This window comes from Rana temporaria, chromosome 4 (assembly GCF_905171775.1).
Source record: "Rana temporaria chromosome 4, aRanTem1.1, whole genome shotgun sequence".
Lineage (NCBI taxonomy): Eukaryota > Metazoa > Chordata > Amphibia > Anura > Ranidae > Rana > Rana temporaria.
This window is the reverse complement of record NC_053492.1, coordinates 369743817-369760475: the sequence shown is the minus strand read 5'-3', so window position 1 is coordinate 369760475 and position 16659 is coordinate 369743817. Positions and strand designations below refer to the sequence as shown.

General features: G+C 42.7%; 1 protein-coding gene across 1 annotated transcript in view; it reads right to left on the bottom strand.

The window, feature by feature from the left end:
* Positions 1 to 532: 532 nt before the first annotated feature.
* The window catches only part of MEMO1 (mediator of cell motility 1), a 76423-nt gene continuing 60296 nt past the window's right edge, over positions 533 to 16659 (bottom strand). The window contains exons 8-9 of the mRNA XM_040350936.1: positions 15375 to 15479; positions 533 to 1287 (exon numbers count right to left, since the gene is read on the bottom strand). Coding sequence (XP_040206870.1) covers positions 1156 to 1287; positions 15375 to 15479 — 237 coding nt within the window. The 3' untranslated portion in view covers positions 533 to 1155. The remainder of the gene's footprint in view (positions 1288 to 15374; positions 15480 to 16659) is intronic.

The following is a 16659-nucleotide window of genomic DNA, read 5'->3' as shown; positions in this document are numbered from 1 at the left end:
ATATATATATATATATTAATATATATATATATATATATATATATATATATATATATATATATTCACATATGTATTCTTTGGTTTAAATTGTTTGATCTCCTCCCCATGAGTTGAAGTATACTTCAGTATTGACACAAGCAGGGGAATGCTTTACAGACTCTCCTAATGCCTATGAACACAGACTTGGGTTTTGAGCCCATCACAGGTCAAGTGTTGCTGTGGTGATGGAGCGTGACTTTGCACTTTCAAATAGCATAGATGTGCTGCACTTGTTCTTGGAAATAATTTACACAATAGCACTTTTCTACAGGCTTGCATTTTATGCCTTTCCTCAAGTAAGCATGCTGTACCAGACCACAACAGGATATAGCTGGATCTGCTGCACTTGTATATGGCAGTACACCAATGACAACACTACAACGTTTCAGCTAGAAAACTTGAGACATAAAAGCAAATGAAGATTTGCTGAACAACAAGTTTAAAATATCAATGTAGTACAAACACTTGGTCACATGGGAAAGAAAACACCATATTAACCGATTTGTGTAGCCCTTTATTAGCAACTAAAATAGAAGGTATTTGTTGTACAACACTGGTAATAACCAACTATACATGGGTTGTATTATATTCGAATACAGGATAAAGGATAATTTATAAATGCATTTTTTTTATTTTATTTTTTTATTAAAAAGCTTCCACCCTTTATTTTTGTTATAATTCCGTTTCGTTTTACAACTTGCAAAACTATTCTGAAAGCTGAGTACATGTGCACATATCTGCAAACAGTGCAAATTTAGGTTATGGTAAAAGGCTAACTTATTCCATGTAACTAACATTGTATAATCTTCTGCCACCACCTGCCATTAGTCTTCAAGGTCACAAACAGTTTGACACAACTTCTGATACTATAACCAAGAAAGCAACTCTTGCTTTGAATGGAAGGAAACAAAGTAAATCATGATAGGACTACACCTAAAAAGAAAGGAAAAGTGTGTGTGTGTGTGTGTGTGGGGGGGGGGGATACAAACTGGGTTGAGCTTCCTCTTAATCCCCAGAGCAGCGTTGTGCAACTGCTTGGCTATGACCCCATGGACAGAAAAGAAAACGTTGTGTCAACATTGTGTTTCGAGGTGGCATCCCTGAGAGCTCATTGCTTCAATGCACCACAAGTGCTCCAGCAGCATAACTCACTGAACTGTCCTGCCAGCTTCGGCACTGGCTAGATTGAGCATAGTTCAAAAACGAGAAGCTCATGTTTACTCCATTCCTTCGGAGCTCTGTTGCAGCCTTGAAGATAAACAGGAGAGAATTTATTATTCAAACAATACATTAGGGAAAAAATAAAATAAAATTATAATTTTTTTTTCCTTAAAGGGGTTGTAAAGGTAAACGTTTTTTCATCTTAATGCATTCTATGCATTAAGGTGAAAAAACTTTGACTATACCCCCCCCCCCCCCCCCGTTATACTTACCTGACCCCTCGAAAGTCCTGCGCTCGGCCCTGACATTCTCTTCACCGCTTAGCCTGGCCGTTGATTGGCTAGAGCGGATGGATTGAAAGCAGCGCAACCATTGGCTGCCGCTTCTGTCAATCACATCCAATGACGCGGCGAGCCAGAGTGATGCAGTGAGTGGCTATGGCCGCTCGCTGTGTAACGCCCGCAAGGACTCCACACAATGAGAGGGAGCTTGCATGAATGTGTGGAGTTCTTGCGGGGAGAACCAGAGACACCCGCCGAGGGACCCCAGAAGACGTGGATCTGGGCCACTCTGTGCAAAACTAGCTGCACAGTGGAGGCAAGTATAACATGTTTGTCATTTAAAACAAAAACAAAAAATTCTTTACAACCCCTTTAAGCTCAGACCATGATGATGGATTATAGTTCTCTTGGTTTAAATAAATGTTCATTTTTTTTCCAACTTTTTATTGGCAAAAGTGCAGGAACATAAGGGTATATTACATTAAGAGCATTATCAAACTACAACAAAACAATTAGACCAGGAATAATAGTTAATAAACATTGGTTAATTGCATCAAAAACAAAATGCATAGTGGATTTGAAAAGTTATCCATACAACAGTGATGTTTTAATTAAGAACAAAAGTAAAGAGCAAACAAAGTAAGACTGTCAAGGGTGATAAGTAGGGTGTTATGAATTGTTATGCTTCAATCTTCAACTTAATGCATAGTAGAGGTTGCGACAGGTAGGAACTTCAATTTGTTTGGTGTACTTTGAAGGGTTGCTCTCATTACGGAATACTCTGGTCATGTGTGACTTGTGAATGCATGTGACCAGCACAGGCATTACAGTAGATTCTGGTCTTGTATTAGAGGTTAATGGGGGAGGGGAGGGAAGGGAGGACTAAAACCATAAGAAGATGGTGTAGAGGGGAAGGTAAGATGTTGGAGAAATATAGACTTTCATTTAAAAGAGAAGGGGGAAAAAAAATATATGATTTTCCAGATTAGTACTTACCTAGGTGAATGCAGCATTGATCCGATGCTGCATCTGTCCCCTGGCTCCTCTACACTGATAACGAGCAATCTAACACAGCCACTCGGTTTTTAGAGCTCTATGAGCAGAGAGCCGCAGACTGTCACAGAGCGCTTGTAACACTTATTTCATCACATTCGAATAGATTGAAGTCAATGTTTTTTTTCACGAGACTGAAGAAAGTGCAGAAAAGGGCAACCAAACATAAGAGGCATGGAAGAACTCTGCTGAGGAAAGATAAGAGGAACTGAATGTATTCACTCTTGAGAAGGAGACTAAGAGGGGACATGATCAACATGTACAAATATATAAGGCAGGGGTATCAAACTCAATTTCATCATGGGCTGCATCAGCATTGCCCTTAAAAAGGGCCGGCGGTTGAATCTGTAAGATTAGATGTCCAGCGCATCCCCTCCCATTAGATTGAATGTCAAGGAGCCATCCCACCATCAGATGAGTCCCCTACTCTCCCTTACATCACCAGTGCACTCCCTTTCCTTATGCTGGGAAGAAGCTGGATGCATTGCTTGAAAGCAGAAAGTAGGGGTCTGGGGGAGAACCAGAGGAGGGCTGGAGCTCGCCTGCAGCTGCAGGAGAGGTACGAGGGCCACATGAAATGGCCTGGAGGGCCGGATTCAGCCAGTGAGCCTTGTGTTTGACACCTGTGATACAAGGGGTCCATATAGTGAACTTGGTGTTATTCACTTTACGGTCAACACAGAGGACAAGGGGGCGCTCTTTACGTCTAGAGGAAAATTAGATCATCTCCAAATACGGAAAGTTTTTTTCACAGTAAGAGCTGTGAAAATGTAGAATAGACTCCCTCCAGAGGTGGTTCTGGCCACCTCAGTTGATTGCTTTAACAAAGGCCGATACTTTCCTAAACGGAAATAATATAACTGAATACTAACATATATAGGTAAAGTTGATCCAGGGAAAATCCGATTGCCTCTCGGGGGGTCAGGAAGGAATTTTTTCCCCTGCTGTAGCAAATTGGATCATGCTCTGCTGTTTTTTTTTTGCCTTCCTCTGGATCAACTGTGGGTATAGAATTGGGTAATATGGGATTGTACAATTTTTTTTTTTTTTTTATGGTTGAACTAGATGGACTCATGCCTTTTTTTAAACGTAACTATCTTTTTTTATTGACACCAAATTATATATTTTATGGACATGTTCTATATTTTCATTTTGTATTTTAGTTTTTTTTACATGGTGATGCACTTCAGTGCGCTACTGTGAAATGTATGTGAACTGAGACTAGGTAATTATCAAGACAGTCAAAGCCAATGACAGAGCATCCTTGGTAGAGGCCACAAAAGCAGTTGCTTGTTGAATACAGAGGCTGGTATGTCTACAGTCGGAGTGTCCCATTTCTGATACTGAAGATATCTAGGTAAGGGGGCCATTCCCCTTGATCCAGATGGTGGCAGCCGAGGAGGTCAGCTTTGCAGTTATTCAAGCCCCAGATGTGGACTGCAGAGATCAGATCACTGGACAGTGAATTTCCATCCATGTGATTATCTTGTTTGCTACCTTCAAGGCTGCTTGACGCTTGGTACCCCATTGATGGTTGATGCTTGCCACAGCTGGGGCACTATGACTGGCACCCTGATTAAGTGTCCTTATGGAAGGATCCAGTGTTAGAGTCACCTGTACTGCTACACGCTCCAAGATTTTGATGGGGAGCTTGAATTCTGTGTGTGACCAGGTTACCTGAACCATGAGGGGCCAAAAGACTCCTCCCCAGTCTGAAAGACTGGCATCTATTACATGCCAGTGATCAGGAAGAAAAGACTTCCCGTTAAGTCTGGGCTCGAGACGCAACAAGTTAGGGAATTCCTTGCTTGGCTAGACAGGGGCATGGGTAGGCCATGTGGAGGAGCAGGTTTGTTTCAGGTCGACAAGATGTTGTGTTGGAGAACTTGAATGAAATTAGATGAATGGTATATTCAAGAATAGATCTCTTTCTGATTCCGCATCAGTGGTTACACTTAATACAGGATATCTCAATTGGGAATATAACTTGGACAGATCATGCCCCGGTAACAATGGAAATAACCTGGGGAGAGGGAACTCAGACGTCAGAATGGAGATGGAAATTAAATGAGAGTCTACTACAGAATCCCTACATAATTGAAGATGTAAAAAAAAGAAATAGGGTGGTACTTTCAGATAAATGATACTGAAGAAAATGATCCGGGTATAGTTTGGGAAGCCCATAAATCAGTGATTCGAGGGGTTCTAATTAAACATGGTTCCCGAGTAAAGAAAGCAAGAGAAAAACAAATAAAAGAAATATTAGAAAAGATACAGAGATTGGAAATACAACATAAAAAAAAAAAGACAGAAACTGGTATAGGAACTGAACTAACACATTTAAGAAGACAGGTAGCGGATCTCCTTAGATATAAGGCTGAAGCGGTTTTACAATATGTAGAGAAGATGACGTATGACTCAGGTGATAAATGTGGGAAGTTACTAGCAAAAAAACTGAAAAAATTACAGTCACGGTCATATATCCCATTTATTAAAACTAAAGAAGATCAAAAACTTCATCTTTCAAAAGAAATAGCACAGGAATTTAGGAAATACTATGCCTCGTTATATAATCTAAAAGGGGAGGAGAACCCCCCTGGGTCTGTGGAGAAATATATATCCTCAGCAGGTCTGACTAGATTAACATCCCCAGAACGAAGGGACCTAGAAAAACCAATTACTATGGAGGAAGTGCAATCAATAATGAAAACAATAAAACATGGTAAAGCCCCTGGCCCAGATGGGTTCACTATACAATATTACAAAAGTTTTAGTACACTACTGGGGACCTATATGACTAAATTATTTAATACAATAGGACAAACTAGATCGTTACCGTCAGAGGCGTTATTAGCACATATCACGGTTATCCCAAAAGAAGGGAAGGACCCAGGGGCATGTACTAGTTATAGACCAATATCATTAATAAATGTAGACATTAAAATTTTGACAAAGATTTTGGCATCCCGCATACAGCCCTATCTATCAAAACTGGTACACTTAGATCAAGTTGGGTTTATACCAACTAGAGAAGCGAGAGATAGTACCATTAAAGTGTTAAATTTAATAAATCAAGCTAACAAAAATAAGATATCGAGTGTTTTCCTGAATTCAGACGCAGAGAAAGTATTCGAGAGAGTGAATTGGGAGTTTATGCTGGGAACAGTAAAACAAATGGGGTTGGGAGAACGGATGTCACAATGGATAGAGGGGGTGTATGCGGGACCCAGAGACTTGGTAAAAGTAAATGGTGTATACTCTGAGCCTCTGGCAATTACAAATGGTACTAGGCAGGGCTGCCCCCTGTCGCCTTTACTATTCGCCCTGACGTTAGAACCACTATTAAATAAGATTCGACAGAACAGAGATATAGTGGGTATTCAACTAGGAGGAAGGGAATACAAAGTATCGGCTTACACGGATGACATTCTCTTCTCCCTGGTAAAACCACAGATATCCCTTCCAAATTTAATGAAAGAAGTAGAACTTTACGGGAAGATGTCAAATTTCAAAATAAACTATAGTAAATCTGAAGCGATGGGGGTCGCTCTGCCGGAGTCGATTAAAAACAGTTTAGAATATAGCTTTAAGTTTAAGTGGACGACGAGGGCATTGAATTATTTGGGGACACAAATGCCACCAGATTTAAAGGATATTTTGGAGTTAAACTTTAAACCACTACTGGGTACAGTTAGAACAATGCTAGATGGATGGAGTAGAGGAATGCACTCTTGGTTTGGGAGATCTAATATTTTAAAAATGAGTGTAGTGCCAAAATTTCTATCTCTTTCAAGCTCTACCAATTCAGATCCCCATGTCGTACATCAATCAAGTCTGGGCTTTATTCACAAAATTTATATGGGGGAGTAAAAGGCCAAGGATCGGTAGGAAACTATTGATCCTGCCCAAGAAGGCTGAAGGAATATCAGCACCGGATATGCTAAAATATTATCAAGCAGTTCAATTGGGAAGGATAGCAGATTGGAGTAGACATGGGGATTATAAATTGTGGATCACTATAGAGCAACAAATGTGCCCTGTACCGTTGAATAGGGCTATATGGTGTTATTCAGCATTACCCCTTACAGTTAAAACCCATCCAACGATAGGCCCAACTTTATGGACTGGAAATAAAGTATGTCATAACTCGAATTTCTCGACTAAAAACTCCCCCCTCTATCCGATAATAGGAAATCCAGAATTTCAGCCAGGCATGGATTCTCAAATATTTAAGAAATTAAAAGAAAATGGTAGATTTTAAGCCTCCCACTTTTTGGGAGAAAGTGGGTGGATGACAATAGGAGAAATAGTACAAGGGGGAGGGAGTTGTGGGATACCGATATGGCAAGCGCGACAGGTACGACATTTTCTGGAGACTCTGGGTGGTGCAGAAAAGTACAAACGGGCACTCACAAAATTTGAGGAGTACTGTGGAGGAAAGGAACCATTAGCCCCATATGGTCGCTAAAATGTATACACTGCTGACTGCACCACCAGAAGACTTTAGAATGTCGAGCCTGGTCAAATGGGAGAGAGATTTAGGAGAAACCTTCTCCCCAATACAAAGCCAAAATATTATAAATTTAGCACTAAAATCTTCAAGATGTACGAAAATACAAGAATTAAGTTATAAAATATTAACAAGATGGTATTATACGCCAGCGCGTCTAAATATATATTTTCCTGAAATGTCAGATAGATGTTGGAGAGGTTGTGGGGAGAAAGGGACAAAGTTGCATACATTCTGGGGATGTCCAATAATACGACAATTCTGGGAAACGGTACGGAGAATTACACAAGAATTTACGGAATACCAGATTCCAGATGACCCCTCGTTTTTCCTTTTACATCATACTGAAATTTCTCGGGTAGGATATATGGGATCAATGATATGTCATTTGATAAATGCGGCAAAAAGTTGTATCGCAACAAAATGCAAAGACTCCATGGCACCTCCAATATCTATGTGGCTGAAAAAAGTAAGGAAAATAGGGATAATGGAGAAACTCCTCCCAAGAACAATAGATAAGAAAGAGCAAATTAAAATGATATGGGCACCCTGGGAATTATTTGTACAATCGGAGGAAGGCAAAAAGTTTTTAGGGGTATAAGGATAAAGATTAACAGATGGAAGAAAGAAGGGAAATAGAAGAGAGATTATATTGCGTTCGGGGGGAGACTGCGGAGGGGGGGGGGGGGCGATGTATGTTTTTCTTTTTTTTTTTCTCTCCTCTATTATAATTATTATAGTTATATTTTTAATTTTTTTTTCTTTTTTCTTCCCGGTCTATGGATATCCACGGCCGGAGGTGGAGATGGGGGTCTAGAGGTGGGGATAAGAGGGGAGGAAAGGAGGGGTTTAAAATGAGGAAGGAAGCGTGACAGGGATACTGAGGGAATTAGTCCATTATATAGAGAATATATGGATAATTAGGGCGGAGATGGAATACTTGGGGAAGTTGGAAATTTAGTTAAAAGTAGTGAGTATTTTTGTTTATTATATCTCTCTTAGGGGAATGGTCTGAAATTATCAGTGATATAGATATTATAATCTCCTTCGGAAAGTAATTTATGAATAGAAAATAAAGTTGAAGAGAGAGAACAAATGTAATATCCATATATATGTTGATGTATAGGACTGTGACTAGTCCTTTTCTTATGTTTTCTGTAGGGTTGTCCCGATACCACTTTTTTAGGACAGAGTACGAGTACCGATACTTTTTTTTCAAGTAGTCGCCGATACCGAATACCGATACTTTTTTTTAAATGTGTCCCCAAATGCAGAAATGTCCCCCCACAAATGCAGCCATGTCCCCCCACAAATGCAGCCATGTCCCCCCACAAATGCAGCCATGTCCCCCCACAAATGCAGCCATGTCCCCCCACAAATGCAGCCATGTCCCCCCACAAATGCAGCCATGTCCCCCCACAAATGCAGCCATGTCCCCCCACAAATGCAGCCATGTCCCCCCACAAATGCAGCCATGTCCCCCCACAAATGCAGCCATGTCCCCCCACAAATGCAGCCATGTCCCCCCACAAATGCAGCCATGTCCCCCCACATCCAGCAATGTCCCCCACATCCAGCAATGTCCCCCACATCCAGCAATGTCCCCCACATCCAGCAATGTCCCCCACATCCAGCAATGTCCCCCACATCCAGCAATGTCCCCCACTTCCAGCAATGTCCCCCATTTCCAGCAATGTCCCCCATTTCCAGCAATGTCCCCCATTTCCAGCAATGTCCCCCATTTCCAGCAATGTCCCCCATTTCCAGCAATGTCCCCCATATCCAGCAATGTCCCCCATATCCAGCAATGTCCCCCATATCCAGCAATGTCCCCATATCCAGCAATGTCCCCCATATCCAGCAATGTCCCCCATATGCAGCAATGTCCCCATATCCAGCAATGTCCCCATATCCAGCAATGTCCCCACATCCAGCAATGTCCCCACATCCAGCAATGTCCCCACATCCAGCAATGTCCCCCACATCCAGCAATGTCCCCCCATCCAGCAATGTCCCCCGTATGCAGCAATGTCCCCCGTATGCAGCAATGTCCCAATATCCAGCAATGTCCCCCACATGCAGCCATGTCCCCCGTATCCAGTAATGTCCCCCGTATCCAGTAATGTCCCCCGTATCCAGTAATGTCCCCCGTATCCAGTAATGTCCCCCGTATCCAGCAAGGTCTCCCCATATGCAGCCATGTCCTGTCCCCCTTACCTTCATCGCGGCGCATCCCCGCTGCCGCCGACTGCTTAATACGGGCGGGAACATTACAGCTTTGAATAGCTGTAATGATTGGCGCCGCGCTGCAGATAGACACTCCCCCTTGCTCGGGATTGGACAGTTCACCCGAGCAAGGGGGAGTGTCTATACGCGGCGGGGCGGGAAACACTACAGCTATTCAAATGAATGCTGTAATGTTCCCCGCACGTATTAACCAAGCGGGGATGCGGCGGGATGCGTTGTAGCGGCAGGATGCGTCGGGGTTGGCGACGGCGGGGGGGGGGGGGGGGAAGTATTCTATTTTGGCATCGGGGGTATTTGCGGGAGTACGAGTACTCCCGCAAATACTCGGAATCGGTCCCGATACTAGTATCGGTATCGGGACAACCCTAGTTTTCTGTATCGCTTTCTTGCTCTTTGTTTTTGTTTTTGAAAAGAAATAAAATGAAAATAAAAATATAGAATTTAAAAAAAAGAAATTAGATGAATGGTACAGTCTTGAAGGAGGGTACCATGAGGTTTAAAACATGGAGAATCAGTTTGTGGGATTAAGCTCAGATACAGAATTTTCTAATCTGAAAGAAAAATGTTTGCTTGGGATGTGTATTCCAGGCAAAGAGAAGGTTGCATTTTTAGAAAACTGAGCACTCAACCAAAGGCCAGGAGCATCTGAATTGCCCGCAATTGTAATGCCGACACCACGGAGAGGAGAGGGAGAAAAATGGAGGGTTTGAGCAGCCACATAGCTGGAACATTGGACAGGTGAGTGTATATTAAGTCTTTTAAACTATTAGACTGGAACTCTGCTTTAGGCCTCATGCCCACGGACGTTTTTACAGCCACTTTTCTGAGCGTTTTTTGCAGCTTAAAAACGGCTCTCCATGTTAGCCTATGGCGTTTTTGAGCTGTAAATGGCCGAGCCGTTCTTAAGCTGCAAAAAAAAACCCAGGACCAGTGCGTTCTGAAGCTCCAGCGTTAGAGCTGTAAAGACGTCAGACGCCGGCAAACGTAATTTAACGAGGCTTAACGCTGTGTTAAGCCTCGTCATGCATTTCTTTCTCTATTCAAAATCAATGGTTCCCTATGGGAGCCATTGATTTGAATAGAGGTCGCACCAGAAGTCGGATCAAGATGATCCGACTTGCGGGGCGAGAATCTTGAAGGAGAACCCCGCGCAAATTAAAAAATAAAATAAAAAATGTGCGCGAGGTTCCCTTCAGTCTGGTATAGATTTTAAGGGGAACACCTACGCTGCAAAGACCCAAAGACTCCATACCAGACCCTTATCCGAGCACGCGGCCCGGCAGGTCAGGAATAGGGGTGGGGACGAGCGAGTGCCCCCCCTCCTGAGCCGTATCAGTCTGCATGCCCTCAACATGGGGGGGTGGGTGCTTTGGGGCAGGGGGGGGCACTTCACCCCCCCATCCCAAAGCACCGTTGTCCCCATTACCTCTTACCGACAACCCTGGCCGTTGGTTGTCGGGGTCTGCGGGCGGCGGGCTTATCGGAATCTGAGAGCCCCCTTTAATAAGGGGGCCCCCAGATCCCGGCCCCCCACCCTATGTGAATGAGTATGGGGTACATCGTACTCCTACCCATTCACCATGGGTAGAAAAAAGGTCAATAAAAAAAACACTACACAGGTTAGCTGTGAGCTGAAAGAAGACAGCGGTGGTGCCCGGCAGAAGACCCCCGAAGTCAAAAGAAGACCCCCGGAGCTGCCTAAAAAACTACTTTAAAAACCTGTGTAGTGTTTTTTTTATTGACATTTTTCTACCACCAGGTGAATGGGTAGGGGTACGATGTACCCCATACTCAATTACATAGGGTGGGGGGCCCCCTTATTATAGAGGGCTCTCAGATTCAGATTCCCACCGCCTGCAGACCCCGACAACAAGAGGCTCTTCCTGACAACCCTGGCCCCCATCAACATGGGGACAACGGTGCTTTGGGGTGGGGGGCGCAGTGCCCCCCCTGGCCCAAAGCACCCACCCCCCATGTTGAGGGCATGCGGACTGGTACGGCTCAGGAGGGGGCGCTCGTCCCCACCCCCATTCCTGACCGGCCGACGTGCTCGGATAAGGGTCTGGTATGGATTCTGGGGGAACCCCCACTCCGTTTTTGCGGCGTAGGCGTTTCCTTAAAATCCATACAAGACCGGACGGTCTGGTATCATCCTGGGGGGAACCTCACGCAAATGTTTTTTTAATTTGCGCGGGGTTCCCCTTCAAGATTCTCAGCACACGAGTCGCCCCGCAAGTCGGATGATCTTGATCCGACTTCTGGTGCGACCTCTATTCAAATCAATGGCTCCCATAGGGAACCATTGATTTTGAATAGAGAGAAAAACGCAGGGGAAAACTAGCGCGGCAAAACGTGCATTGAATTCAATGCAAAACGCGAAAAAATTGCATTAAAAAACAGTTTTTTTCCTGGCGTCTGTACTAGCCTTACAGCCCGTTTTTTTAAAACGTCAGTGGGCATGAGGCCTTAAGTTTAAAGTAGAACTTCACAAATATTAAGTAAACACGAGATTTCAGTGCAGAAGAGATCTACAAGGTCTACTCTGCATTAACACTCTTACTGGCTTGTTAGCAGGGTACACAATGTCTGCATCTGCTGAGAAAAAAAACACGATTCCTATGCATGCACTCAAGTGACATCATCCAAGCTTGGCCAATCAAAAATTTACAAAGATTGGAGCCTGGAAGAAGACCAGCTAAAATGCCATTTGCCAGTGAAAGTGCTTGAGGATACTGCATTGCTGGAGTGAAGTCAATTACAGTTCAAAATGTAAAAACCTCTACTTATAATCAGCAGCAAAGAGAAATTTGCAGCCTCTGTCTTTGCAGCCTACAAATAAACCATAAGAACATTGCCCAAGATGCCCAAAACGCAACTATTTTTTTTTTTAAATCAGGAAAATGTTTATTGTGCCACAAACATAAGAAAAACAAAAAACAAAGTACAGGCCATTTTCATGAAAGTCACAAATAATAACGAAGGAGCAAAAGTACATCCTGCACGATACAATATTGGCACCAAAATTATAAACATGACACACTACATCAGAAAAAAAAAAAAAAAAAGGTAAACATTTTTAAGACAGTGCTGGGCGGGCAGGAATAGTCTCCCACCTATCACGACTAAACAAGCGGCCAACGGGCCACAACTCAATCCCACAACCCCACAGTCTGCCCACACAGTCAAGACCATTTCTCAACATTAAATAGAATCATATTTTGGGCATGGGAATGTTATACAATATACAATTCAAACAAAGCCAATACCAGCTTCTGTATAGAAAAAGAAGAAAAAAAAAGCCCCCCTACTACTCAGACCCGCAACAACCGAGTCAAAACCAGTCTCGGAGGTGCAAGTCCAGGGGTCTCTAACCAGGGCTGCCAAATGGAGTTAAATTTCCGGAATGCATTTCTATGCCGATATGTATGGTGCTCTTTTATAAGGATAAAAGTTAACTTGTTCGATCCATTGTTTCTTGGTAGGGACATGCGGGGACAACCAGAGTCTAGCTATTCATTTTCTTGCTAGGTATAAAAGTCTGATCACAGCTATATTAACCGGATGAGGGTAAATTTCTTCATCTACTGCACCCAGTCCAATGGGACCCTAACTTGGAACACAGAGGACATAACCTCAGTAACAGTACCCCAGAACCGGGGCAGCGCCACATCAGGTGTATAAGGGAACCCTCTTCACAGTGTTTGGGACAAAGAGAAGAATCCCTCCTTCCCCATCGGAACAGTTGAACAGGTGTGCGGTAGGCCCTATGTAGCAAAAACGGGTGTGACAGCCTATGAGACTTCGAAACTGAAGTAAGAGGGCCAGCTTGCAAACATGTGCCCCACGTTTCGCCATTAATAACTCTCAGGTCCTCCGTCCACCCTCTCCTACAAGATAAAGTTGCTGAGTCTTGTACTGTCGATAATAGAGTAGAGTAGATATGGGATATTAGGCCTTTCTTATCCTTACCGAAAAATATATCTTTTATCTAGTGATGATTAGATAATTGGAGAACAGAAATCTGACCCTGAGCCTGCAATGCGTGCCGGAGCTGCAAGTATCTATAGAATTGATGTCTAGGGAGGTTAAATTCATCCTGCAAGTCCTGAAACGATTTAATTATATTCTGGTGATAAAGCTGAGCAATATTGTAAATACCAGCCAGTTCCCATGACAGGAAACCGTCCAGCTTAGAGACTTCCGCTAAATTGGGATTGTCCCACAAAAGGAGTCTCCGCAATAAATCCTGAAATACACAAATTAGACCGTACCATAGACCACAGTTTAAGGATAAACCACGGTAGGCACAGCTTGTGGCAGGTGCGGAAACCCCGCCTCCAAGCATGCCAGAACCAAAGCATTCCGAGACCCCATATGTAACAGAATGTCAGTAGAATCACAGGCCTTGATACACCCCATTCCACTGAAATTCTGCAACTGAGAAGCCAGGAAGTAGAATTTGGGGTTAGGGACTGCAGCTCCTCCCTGATCTTTACCATATTGCAATGTGGAAAGTCGAATACGAGCAGCCTTTTTTCTCCAAATTAAAGATCTAAATAAGGTATCTATCCGAGTGAACCACTTACGAGGAATCCACTGAGGGGAATTATACATGATATATAAGAGTTGGGGGCCCCATACCATCTTGATAAAATGTATCCTACCTATAACTGAAAGCGGTAGTTTACACCAGGCAGTACAAGTAATTTGTAATCTTTTGAAAAGGGGTAGGAGATTATCCTCTAAGTACTTCTGTGGGCTAGCCGATATATGAACCCCAAATATTTAAAAGAGGAGATCACCTTCAGGGACCGTGCAGCATCCGGCAACAAAGCAATAGGGCCATCTATGGGCAGAAGGACAGATTTACTCCAATTAATCGAGAAACCCGACAAGGAGCCAAATTGTTCGATCAACTCCATTGCTGCCGTAAGGGACGTGTCCACATCCCCCAAGTACAGCAGAGTATCATCCGCGTAAAGGGATATCTTTTCCATGCATAGACCCCTATTAAAGCCAACAATCGAAGGGGATGATCTTATCAAAGCTGCCAATGGTTCAAGAGCCAAAGCAAATCGCAGGGGTGACAACGGACACCCCTGTTTTGTGCCTCTAAACAATGGAAAAGAGTCCGAGATCTCCATTCACACGGATCCTAGCTGAGGGGGCGGCATACAACAAACGCACCCACCTGATGAAGTTGTCCACCAGGCCAAATCGGCCTAAGACCTCCCATAAATAGGGTCATTCGACGCTGTCAAATACTTTGACAGCATCCAATGAGAGAATTGCCCTCTGGCCTTCATTGTCAGCAGGTATCTGAAGATTAAGAAAGAGACACCTGATATTAAGGGCTGTCGACCGGGAAGGAATAAACCCCGATTGATCCCTATGAACAAGCTTGTGTATGACTTTGGCCAGTCTGGTAGCTAGCACCCACGTTTTTTTTTTTACCAAAAATATGAAGAATACATATTGGCCTAAACTGATGAAAATTTGTTTTACCTTTTTGATGGGATATTTGTTAAGGCAAAAAAATTAATTATTCTTCAAAATTATCGGCTTTTTTGTTTATAGCGCAAAAAAAAAAAAAAACCCACACACATGATCAAATACAACCAAAAGAAAGCCATTTTCAGAAAAAAATTATAAAAAAATTGTTTGGGCATAGCGTCGCAGGACTGCATAATTGTCAGTTAAAGCGATGCAGTGCCATGTTGCAAAAAAATGGCCTGGTCATTAAGGGGGAAAATCTTCCGGTCGTTAAGTGGTTAAACAATGGTGTAGTTTGCATTTAATAAAATCTCGAAAGGAAATACTTGGCTAAAATCTGATGGAAACATACTGCTTTAATAAAGATTTGGAATCATATCAATATAAAGAAACAGATCAGGTTTTTCATTAAGTTTGTGGAAAGAGATATAGGTCTTTGTAACCTGACAGTTTTTTTAATATGATGTAGAATATAACAGAAACAGATAGATATCAATAGCATAGATTCACTAAATATAAGCAAGATGCTAACTTTAAAAAAAAAAAAAAAAAAAAAAAAAAACAACAACAGCAAACAATATGATACTCACGTTTAATAACACCCCAATGGGGTGTCTTCCACATATAGTATTATGATACTTCTTCAAGTAATTACTAAATGGCACAGGATCTAGTTGTTCTATAATACTCATACCCTGAAAAAGGAAGCAAAAGAGCTGGTTAAAAAAAAAAAAATGAGGTACAGGTGTAGGAAAAATTACTGGTATATATTTACATACAGTGTAAATCAATCATCGGTATCCAAAGGGGCTCTTGCCAATTCTAAAGCACTATTTTTAATGCCAATATTTATATGGCAAAAAATATATATATATATATATATATATATATATATATATATATATATATATATATATATATACCCCAGTGTGAATGTTTAACATTAAAAACAAGTAGTATGTATCTTTTTGGAATATTTCAGCCCGTTCCCGAAATTAGGTGGCCCTTAAAGAAACTGGCGAGAAAAATGCTTTGTGTCAGCTGTCTTTGTTGATCTACATTCTATAGAATGGAGAGAGGAATCTTAAGATCTTGATAGGTTCAAAAGGGTTGTTTCTGCAGGACAGCGAGAATCAAGTTGAGATTCTAAGAAAGCACAGGGTGCTGCAACAGGTAGTTTGTTGTTGAACCTGAAGGCTAAAAAGGTGTCCACATCTGAAATCTGCCCTTTCACATGTTAGATTGAAGACATCTAGAAGAGGTTCCCATATGATCCAGGCGGTAGTAGCAGAGATAATTTGTTTTTCAGTCGTCCAGTCCCGAGATGTGGGCCGCAGAGTTCGCTGGACACTTGGCGTCTGTTTAAGAGATGACCTGGTTTACCCTTTTCAAGGCAGCAAGACTCCTGGTGCCCCCTTGATGGCCGATCTAGGCCACCGCCATGTTATTGTCTGACTGCAGAAGGGGGATACAGTGCTGTAAGGCCAGCATGACTGCGCTGAGCCCCATGATGTTGATGGGAAGCATTGCTTCCCTCGATGACCATGTTCCTTGGACTCCCCTAGGGACTGGAACACTCCAGCCTGAGACTTGCATTTGTGCCACTACTTTCCAGTGATAGGAAATGTCTCCCCCTCTGTTAGGGCTGAGGTGGCAATCCACCAAGCTAGAGAATGCCTTACTTGGCTGGAAGAAGCATGTGCAAATCAGAAAAAGCAGCCTGCTTTTTCCAGGTTAGCAAGATATTTTGTTGGAGAGTTCTTGAATGGTGGTAGGCAAATTATACTTCAAAAAGGAGGCTACCATTAGGTCAAGAACTCAGAATTTCAATGTGGGGAGGTCTCTTAGTTCTCAATTCTCAAGCATGTGCTCTTA